Consider the following 10,450-nt stretch of genomic DNA (forward strand, 5'->3'; position numbering starts at 1 on the left):
CCCCTCTGCCACTGTCCCGACCCCCCACTCCCTGTGCCACTGTCCCGACCCCCCAGTCCCCTCTGCCACTGTCCCGACCCCCCACTCCCCTGTGCCACTGTCCACCCCCCACTCCCCTCTGCCACTGTCCTGACCCCCCCACTCCCCTCTGCCACTGTCCCGACCCCCCCACTCCCCTCTGCCACTGTCCCGACCCCCCACTCCCTGTGCCACTGTCCCGACCCCCCACTCCCCTGTGCCACTGTCCCACCCCCCACTCCCCTGTGCCACTGTCCCGACCCCCCACTCCCCTCTGCCACTGTCCCGACCCCCCACTCCCCTCTGCCACTGTCCCGACCCCCCACTTCCCTCTGCCACTGTCCCACCCCCACTCCCCTGTGCCACTGTCGCGACCCCCCACTCCCCTCTGCCACTGTCCTGACCCCCCACTCCCCTCTGCCACTGTCCTGACCCCCCACTCCCCTGTGCCACTGTCCTGACCCCCCACTCCCCTCTGCCACTGTCCTGACCCCCCACTCCCCTCTGCCACTGTCCTGACCCCCCACTCCCCTCTGCCACTGTCCCGACCCCCCACTCCTCTGTGCCACTGTCCCACCCCCCACTCCCCTCTGCCACTGTCCGACCCCCCACTCCCCTGTGCCACTGTCCCACCCCCCACTCCCCTCTGCCACTGTCCTGACTCCCCACTCCCCTCTGCCACTGTCCCACCCCCCACTCCCCTCTGCCACTGTCCTGACTCCCCACTCCCCTCTGCCACTGTCCCCACACCCCCCAACTTCCCCTCTGCCACTGTCCCACCCCCCACTCCCCTGTGCCACTGTCCCGACTCCCCACTCCCCTCTGCCACTGTCCCGACCCCCCACTCCCCTCTGCCACTGTCCTGACTCCCCACTCCCCTCTGCCACTGTCCTGACCCCCCACTCCCCTCTGCCACTGTCCTGACCCCCCACTCCCCTCTGCCACTGTCCTGACTCCCCACTCCCCTCTGCCACTGTCCTGACCCCCCACTCCCCTCTGCCACTGTCCTGACCCCCCACTCCCCTCTGCCACTGTCCTGACTCCCCACTCCCCTGTGCCACTGTCCCACCCCCCACTCCCCTCTGCCACTGTCCCACCCCCCACTCCCCTCTGCCACTGTCCTGACTCCCCACTCCCCTCTGCCACTGTCCTGACCCCCCACTCCCCTCTGCCACTGTCCCACCCCCCACTCCCCTGTGCCACTGTCGCGACCCCACACTCCCCTCTGCCACTGTCCCACCCCCCACTCCCCTGTGCCACTGTCCCCACCCCCACTCCCCTGTGCCACTGTCCCACCCCCCACTCCCCTGTGCCACTGTCCCCACCCCCACTCCCCTGTGCCACTGTCCTGACCCCCCACTCCCCTCTGCCACTGTCCCACCCCCACTCCCCTGTGCCACTGTCGCGACCCCCCACTCCCCTCTGCCACTGTCCCACCCCCCACTCCCCTGTGCCACTGTCCCCACCCACCACTCCCCTGTGCCACTGTCCCACCCACCACTCCCCTCTGCCACTGTCCTGACCCCCACTCCCCTCTGCCACTGTCCTGACTCCCCACTCCCCTGTGCCACTGTCCCCACCCCCCACTCCCCTGTGCCACTGTCCCACCCCCCACTCCCCTGTGCCACTGTCCCGACCCCCCACTCCCCTGTGCCACTGTCCCGACCCCCCACTCCCCTCTGCCACTGTCCCGACCCCCCACTCCCCTCTGCCACTGTCCCGACCCCCCACTCCCCTCTGCCACTGTCCCGACCCCCCACTCCCCTCTGCCACTGTCCTGACCCCCCACTCCCCTGTGCCACTCTCCTGACCCCCCACTCCCCTCTGCCACTGTCCTGACCCCCCACTCCCCTCTGCCACTGTCCTGACCCCCCACTCCCCTCTGCCACTGTCCTGACCCCCCACTCCCCTCTGCCACTGTCCCGACCCCCCACTCCTCTGTGCCACTGTCCCACCCCCCACTCCCCTCTGCCACTGTCCTGACCCCCCACTCCCCTGTGCCACTGTCCCACCCCCCACTCCCCTCTGCCACTGTCCTGACTCCCCACTCCCCTCTGCCACTGTCCCCACCCCCCACTCCCCTCTGCCACTGTCCCACCCCCCACTCCCCTCTGCCACTGTCCCGACTCCCCACTCCCCTCTGCCACTGTCCTGACCCCCACTCCCCTCTGCCACTGTCCTGACTCCCCACTCCCCTCTGCCACTGTCCTGACCCCCCACTCCCCTCTGCCACTGTCCTGACCCCCCACTCCCCTCTGCCACTGTCCTGACTCCCCACTCCCCTCTGCCACTGTCCTGACCCCCCACTCCCTCTGCCACTGTCCTGACTCCCCACTCCCCTGTGCCACTGTCCCACCCCCCACTCCCCTCTGCCACTGTCCTGACTCCCCACTCCCTCTGCCACTGTCCTGACCCCCCACTCCCCTCTGCCACTGTCCCACCCCCCACTCCCCTGTGCCACTGTCGCGACCCCCCACTCCCCTCTGCCACTGTCCCACCCCCCACTCCCCTGTGCCACTGTCCCCACCCCCCACTCCCCTGTGCCACTGTCCCACCCCCCACTCCCCTGTGCCACTGTCCCCACCCCCACTCCCCTGTGCCACTGTCCTGACCCCCCACTCCCCTCTGCCACTGTCCCACCCCCCACTCCCCTGTGCCACTGTCGCGACCCCCCACTCCCCTCTGCCACTGTCCCACCCCCCACTCCCCTGTGCCACTGACGTCCCCACCCCCACTCCCCTGTGCCACTGTCCCACCCACCACTCCCCTCTGCCACTGTCCCACCCACCACTCCCCTCTGCCACTGTCCTGACCCCCCACTCCCCTCTGCCACTGTCCCCACCCCCCACTCCCCTCTGCCACTGTCCCACCCCCCACTCCCCTGTGCCACTGTCCCGACTCCCCACTCCCCTCTGCCACTGTCCCGACCCCCCACTCCCCTCTGCCACTGTCCCGACTCCCCACTCCCCTCTGCCACTGTCCCGACCCCCACTCCCCTCTGCCACTGTCCCGACCCCCCACTCCCCTCTGCCACTGTCCCGACCCCCCACACCCCTCTGCCACTGTCCCGACCCCCCACTCCCTCTGCCACTGTCCCCACCCCCCACTCCCCTCTGCCACTGTCCCACCCCCCACTCCCCTGTGCCACTGTCCCCACCCCCCACTCCCCTGTGCCACTGTCCCACCCACCACTCCCCTCTGCCACTGTCCCACCCACCACTCCCCTCTGCCACTGTCCTGACCCCCCACTCCCCTCTGCCACTGTCCCCACCCCCCACTCCCCTCTGCCACTGTCCCACCCCCCACTCCCCTGTGCCACTGTCCCGACTCCCACTCCCCTCTGCCACTGTCCTGACCCCCCACTCCCCTCTGCCACTGTCCCGACTCCCCACTCCCCTCTGCCACTGTCCCGACTCCCCACTCCCCTCTGCCACTGTCCCGACTCCCCACTCCCCTCTACCACTGTCCCGACCCCCCACTCCCCTCTGCCACTGTCCCGACTCCCCACTCCCCTCTGCCACTGTCCCGACCCCCCACTCCCCTCTGCCACTGTCCCGACTCCCCACTCCCCTCTGCCACTGTCCCACCCCCCACTCCCCTCTGCCACTGTCCTGACTCCCCACTCCCTCTGCCACTGTCCCGACTCCCCACTCCCCTCTGCCACTGTCCCGACTCCCCACTCCCCTCTGCCACTGTCCTGACCCCCCACTCCCCTCTGCCACTGTCCCGACCCCCCACTCCCCTCTGCCACTGTCCCGACCCCCCACTCCCCTCTGCCACTGTCCCGACTCCCACTCCCCTGTGCCACTGTCCCGACTCCCCACTCCCCTCTGCCACTGTCCCGACTCCCCACTCCCCTCTGCCACTGTCCCGACCCCCCACTCCCCTCTGCCACTGTCCCGACTCCCCACTCCCCTCTGCCACTGTCCCACCCCCACTCCCCTCTGCCACTGTCCTGACCCCCACTCCCCTCTGCCACTGTCCTGACTCCCCACTCCCCTCTGCCACTGTCCTGACCCCCCACTCCCCTGTGCCACTGTCCTGACTCCCCACTCCCCTCTGCCACTGTCCTGACCCCCCACTCCCCTCTGCCACTGTCCTGACTCCCCACTCCCCTCTGCCACTGTCCTGACCCCCCACTCCCCTCTGCCACTGTCCCGACCCCCCACTCCCCTCTGCCACTGTCCCGACCCCCCACTCCCCTGTGCCACTGTCCCACCCCCCACTCCCCTGTGCCACTGTCCCCACCCCCACTCCCCTGTGCCACTGTCCCGACTCCCCACTCCCCTCTGCCACTGTCCTGACCCCCCACTCCCCTCTGCCACTGTCCCGACTCCCCACTCCCCTCTGCCACTGTCCCGACTCCCACTCCCCTCTGCCACTGTCCCGACTCCCCACTCCCCTCTGCCACTGTCCCGACCCCCCACTCCCCTCTGCCACTGTCCCGACTCCCCACTCCCCTCTGCCACTGTCCTGACCCCCCACTCCCCTCTGCCACTGTCCCGACTCCCCACTCCCCTGTGCCACTGTCCCGACTCCCCACTCCCCTCTGCCACTGTCCTGACCCCCCACTCCCCTCTGCCACTGTCCTGACCCCCCACTCCCCTCTGCCACTGTCCTGACCCCCCACTCCCCTGTGCCACTGTCCCGACTCCCCACTCCCCTCTGCCACTGTCCCGACTCCCCACTCCCCTCTGCCACTGTCCCGACTCCCCACTCCCCTCTGCCACTGTCCCACCCCCCACTCCCCTCTGCCACTGTCCTGACCCCCCACTCCCCTCTGCCACTGTCCTGACTCCCCACTCCCCTCTGCCACTGTCCTGACCCCCCACTCCCCTGTGCCACTGTCCTGACTCCCCACTCCCCTCTGCCACTGTCCTGACCCCCACTCCCCTCTGCCACTGTCCTGACCCCCCACTCCCCTCTGCCACTGTCCCACCCCCCACTCCCCTCTGCCACTGTCCTGACTCCCCACTCCCCTCTGCCACTGTCCTGACCCCCCACTCCCCTCTGCCACTGTCCTGACTCCCCACTCCCTGTGCCACTGTCCTGACCCCCCACTCCCCTCTGCCACTGTCCTGACCCCCACTCCCCTCTGCCACTGTCCCACCCCCCACTCCCCTCTGCCACTGTCCTGACTCCCCACTCCCCTCTGCCACTGTCCTGACCCCCCACTCCCCTCTGCCACTGTCCTGACTCCCCACTCCTCTGTGCCACTGTCCCCACCCCCCACTCCCCTCTGCCACTGTCCTGACTCCCCACTCCCCTCTGCCACTGTCCCGACCCCCCACTCCCCTGTGCCACTGTCCCACCCCCACTCCCCTGTGCCACTGTCCCCACCCCCACTCCCCTGTGCCACTGTCCTGACCCCCACTCCCTGTGCCACTGTCCCACCCCCCACTCCCCTGTGCCACTGTCCTGACCCTGTCTCCCCCTTGCCAGCGTCCTGGCCCTTGTGCCCCCTGCACCAGCGTCCTGGGCCTGACCCAGCTCACCCTATGGCAGTCCTGGGCCTGGCACCCTCCTCTGGGCACAGGCAGAGGCAGCCTGGGCTCCCGCCTTTCCCTCTCTTAGATTCATGTTTGACTCACAATGTGGCATCATCCTGTCCTAAGTGGCCTGCCTCTCGCTTCCCTCCCCCACCTGGGTGGGACTCAGGAGGGTGGGCCAGGGCTCCTTCCCCAGCCTCGGGGCTCCCACCAGGCTGAGACCTGTGGGTTGGGTTGCAGGCTCTGGGCCAGGCTTGTACAACCTGCCATCTACAGTTGGCTACGTCAACCATGACTGCACCAGGGTGGCCAGTCCTGCCTACTCACTGGCCCGGAGGCTCAGCAGAGGTAAGGCTAGCTGGCGAGGGCATGGTGTGCTGGGGTTGGCCAAGCCTCCAGAATTCCCCAGTAGCATTTTGGGCCTTTTTGCCCTATACATTCAGTCCCCCACTGATGAGGTGGGAAGCAGCTGGTCACACCCTGCTCCATCTCCCATGGGCTGTGTACCCTCAGGCAAGCTGCTGCCCTCTCTGGTCCCGTTTCCTTCCAGATTCAGAGAGGGGAGGAGGAGAAGCCTATATGCCCTTAAGAGCTGTGCTCACCTTCTCCCTTTTGCAATTCCTTGCTCCTTGACTTCAGGCGACTTGCTTAAGGGACCTTCTGTTAAATGCTAGCAATGCAGCTGGGGTGTGGCTGGTCCAGCAGGCCTAGGCTCCAACCCCAGCACCAAATGCAACAAGCCTGAGCCTCACACCAGCTTCACTCCACCCACCACACCATGCCCAGGGTTGCTGAGGCCCTGGCTGGCAGGAGGTTGGGGCGGGGTGGCTATTCCACTGCTTGGTGGAGACTTCTGGGCTGACCAGAGGAATGGCTGCAGAAGCCTCTTTCAGCCTGGGGACCAGTGAACATCCTAAACCAGAGGCCCCAGAGCTGCCTGGCCCAGGAGGCAACACAGGCATCTGTTGGCATCTGTGTTGGCAGAGGAGGAGGCCGGGCTGGGTGAGACCCTGGCAGACCTGGGTCCCGGGTCTGACCCCCGGCTGAGAACACATCCTGGGATGGACACTGCCCAGTGTGGGGCAGAGGGGATGGCAGAGCTTTGGCTGAGGCTCAGGGCGAAAGCTGAGTGGTGGAGACAGCAGGGCTTTGTAGGGGGACTAGGCGCTCAGCAGCGTCCCCAGGAGGGGAAGACACTCTAGGTGGAGCCTGTCCACAGAGTCCCCAAGGATGGGGGTCCAGAGCCTGAGGAGGAGAGGTAGGACCCTCCGACTCTACGCAGGGCAGCCAGAGAGCACGTGTTCTGACAAATGAAGGTGATAGCCAGGCCTCTGGGGGTAGGGTGAGAGTGGGAGGGAGACGGCCTGTGGCCGGGCCTGGGGCAGGAGCACGAGACTGACAGGATCTGGACACCAGCGGGCTGGGCACCACCTGTGCACCCCGGTGTGGGGAGGAGCGGGGTGACACCGCCACTCCAGAGGCCCAGGGCCTCGGCATCCCTCCACAGCCCTCAGGGTGGGTGAGGAACCAGTGAGTGCCGGCCCTTCCTGCCGGGCCACGCCACCAGTGTGGGTGCATGCTGCCCATGGGGCTGCACCCAGCCCGTGGACTCTCCCAGGCCAGCATGAGACCGGGATGCCGGTTGCTTCTGTTCTCCTGAGTGGATCCAGCGTGAGCGGCATGGAGGCTGACTCGTCACGCACGCAGAGTGGGCTCGGGGATGGCAGAACTGCTCCATGCACTGAGACGGGGCACTGGGCCACGTGCGTGGACCCTATCAACATGGATGAACCGCTGGCCAAGCCTTTTCCCAAGGACCCTATCCCTGAGTGGCCCTGCTGGGACTGGACAAGGCCCTGGGCTCTGGGCACGGCAGGTGTGCCCACAAGCCAGGAGCCAGCACCAGCGCCAGCCAGGCCTCCTGGCTCTGGCTCCAGGCCTGAGGGCAGCAGGGGGGCTTGGCTGTGGTATGGTGGTCAGAGCAGGGGCCTGCCATCAGCTCAGGGCCACGGGCTCCCCACAACAGGGCCGTGTGTTGGGCAGTCAGGGTGCTGTGGGTGTAGGCTCCCTCGGGACTCTGGGCGCCTTTCCTCAGCTCCTCCGCAGGACGCCAGCCCGGGGCCTGTCTACTTCTGGACCCGAAGGTAACTCGCTTTGGCCGCAGCTGCACCCCGGCTTACTCCATGCAGGGTCGAGGGAAGTCTCGGGGTGAGTGTGCCCAGCACTGCCCGGGGGCCGTCCTTGGAGCCTCAGGCTTCATCCTCAGAGTCCTTAGAACAGACCAAGACATGCACAGGGGTCACACCTCCAGTGCCCACCAGGCCTGAGAGGACCTGGATGTGAGTGGCCAGGGTCGCCATGGCCGACACACATGTGAGGCCCCAGAAGGCCAGCAGCTGCAGCGCTCTGGTACACTGCCAGGTCCCTTCCTGGCCATCAGCTGGCTCACACCCAGACACCCCGGGACTACGGCCTCATTGTCCACACAGCTGCCTTCCCTCTCACACCACAAGTATATCCCCCCACCACCCACCCACCTATCCATCCACCCACCATCCACCTACCCATCCACCCATCACCCACCTACCCATCCACCCACCATCCACCCACCTACCCACCCACCCACCTACCCATCCACCCACCTACCCATCCACCCACCTACCTACCCACCTACCTACCCACCTACCCATCCACCCACCATCCACCTACCCATCCATCCATCACCCACCTACCCATCCACCCACCATCCACCCACCATCTGTCCATCTCCATCCATCCACCGACCCATTCACCCACCATCCACCCACCTACCTACCCACCTACCCATCCACCCACCCACCTACCCATCCACCCACCACCCACCCACCTACCTACCCACCTACCCATCCACCCACCATCCACCCACCACCCACTCACCTACCCATCCACCCACCATCCACCCACCTACCTACCCACCTACCCATCCACCCACCACCCACCCACCTACCCCTCCATCCATCATCCACCCACCATCTGTCCATCTCCATCCATCCACTGACCCATTCACCCACTCACTCATCCCACTGACACATCCAACCTATCCATCCATTCACCTACCCATCTCCCCACCTATCATCCACCTACCTAACCGTCCACTCACTGTCCATTCACCCACCTACCCACTATCCACCATCCATGCACCCACATACCCCTCCACCCACCAACCATCCATCCTCCCACCCATCCATCCAAGAGTCTTTCCTTCCTTCCACTCAGCCACAAACCCATCAAGCCATCTTCACATTTTCAGGCCCACCACCAATCCCCTGCTTCCTGACCACCCACCCACCCCTAAATCACACATGTGCTTCACAAGATCCCAGTGTGCTGTGGACTCAAACCCAGGTGGGGGCCATCCTGCCTCACAGTGGCCAGGACCAGGGAGAGGAGGATCCAAGTTGGGGGTCCCAGGAAGGGGTGTGAGGGCTCTGTCCATAGAGGGGATAGGGAGGGCAGCAGAAGGGCTGGACTGCAGTTCTGGCTGGGGGGTGAGATGTACCCTTGGGAGAAGGGATGGCAAACAGAAGGCCTGATGGGCTGAGCCTGCCAAAGGCCTGTGCTTGGAAAACAGGCATTTGGGGTGCAGGACTGTGCCTGAGTCTCAGGAGGCTGGTGGTAGTGGGGGCCAGGCCGAGTGTCCAGCAGGCCAGGCCTCTGTCTTGCACCAACCCTGTGTTTCTACTCTCACAGGTCTGGAGGTGACACCAGGCCCTGGGTCCTACAGCCCAGAGAAAGTGCCCCTCTGCGCCAGCGGAACCCCCCAGCTTTCACGCTGGGCTCCCGCCTCTACCAGAAACCCCTGGACACCCCAGTTCCCGCCCCTAACGCCTACACCATGCCACCCCTCTGGGGCTCACAGATCTTCACCAAGCCCAGGAGCCCAAGTTACACCGTGGTGGGCCGCACCCGCCCTGCCCACCCCCCACAGGACCCTGCTGATACACCAGGCCCTGGCCAATATGACAGCCCAAACCTCGACACCTACCGTCAGCGATGGCCAGCATTCACTATGCTGGGGCGGCCCCGTGCCCTGCGCTTGCTGGAGGAGGCACCTGGCCCTGGCCCCCACAGCCCGGAGCAGGTCACTGTGAACAAAGCCAGGGCCCCAGTGTACACCATAGGCATCCGCCACTCTAAGCGGGCTGTCACCCATGTCCACCCCGCTTCCTGAGTGGCTGAGTGGGTGTGGGCAGATGTGGCTCTCAGAGAAGCCAGGGCAGCAGGCAGGAGTCTCTCCCTAACCCTGATCCATGCTGTCTGAGGTCCTTCTAGGTTATATGACCCACTGTCCCCCGGGGCCATGGCCTGTGGCTCCAAACAGCGTGAGGGCCAGTCTCCTCCTAGTGACCCAGTTTCTTCTGTCCCGGTCATGCCAGGCTAGGTCAGGCAGGGGAACGTGTCCCTTTCCCTAGCTGGAGATGGAGCGTCCTGTGCCCTAGAACTTGGTGCCTGGCCCCACGAGGATCGGGATCCCTGACACAGCTGTGGCATCTGCCAAATCTGGGCTCTTCCCGGCTCCTCATGAACGTGTGGCCACTGAATGTGGGTTGGGGCCACCCTGAGGTACCTGCCCTCCCCACTGTACCTTTAGAACTCCTTATCAATAATGTCAGCCTCATGCACACCAGGTCACCTAGCATGTTCCTGCCGCAGAACACTCCTCTCCAGGGCCAGTCCCACAGCTCTCCAGCCCCCTGAAGGTGGGGGCAGATGGGACTCAGGCTGGGGGAGGCCAGAGGTGGAGGTTTTGAGCTGGGGAGGCAGGCAGGTTCCTGGGAGAGGGAATGTGGAATCTGGTTTAAAGATGTGTGTCTTCCAACACCTGCTGTCAGTAGCTGTGCACTGCTGATGGTCTCGATGAAATGTCACCTAGGCTTTAGAGTTGGGCACCTGTTCATGCATCA

At 65.9% G+C, this 10,450-nt stretch overlaps 1 protein-coding gene and 1 long non-coding RNA gene across 2 annotated transcripts in view; one reads left to right on the top strand and one right to left on the bottom strand.

Annotated features, from left to right (window-relative positions):
• LOC143641909 (uncharacterized) overlaps positions 1–9,862 on the bottom strand; it is a 21,671-nt gene extending 11,809 nt beyond the window's left edge. The window contains exon 1 of the long non-coding RNA XR_013155550.1: positions 9,532–9,862. This is a non-coding gene — a long non-coding RNA (uncharacterized LOC143641909). The remainder of the gene's footprint in view (positions 1–9,531) is intronic.
• Cimap1d (CIMAP1 family member D) overlaps positions 1–10,367 on the top strand; it is a 19,596-nt gene extending 9,229 nt beyond the window's left edge. The window contains 5 exon segments of the mRNA XM_077109914.1: positions 5,748–5,855; positions 7,603–7,638; positions 7,641–7,715; positions 9,237–9,281; positions 9,284–10,367. Of these exon segments, the coding sequence (XP_076966029.1) occupies positions 5,748–5,855; positions 7,603–7,638; positions 7,641–7,715; positions 9,237–9,281; positions 9,284–9,717 (698 nt within the window). The 3' untranslated portion in view covers positions 9,718–10,367.
• The last annotated feature ends 83 nt before the right edge of the window (positions 10,368–10,450 follow it).

Source organism: Callospermophilus lateralis, chromosome 1 (assembly GCF_048772815.1).
Source record: "Callospermophilus lateralis isolate mCalLat2 chromosome 1, mCalLat2.hap1, whole genome shotgun sequence".
Taxonomy (NCBI): Eukaryota; Metazoa; Chordata; class Mammalia; order Rodentia; family Sciuridae; genus Callospermophilus; species Callospermophilus lateralis.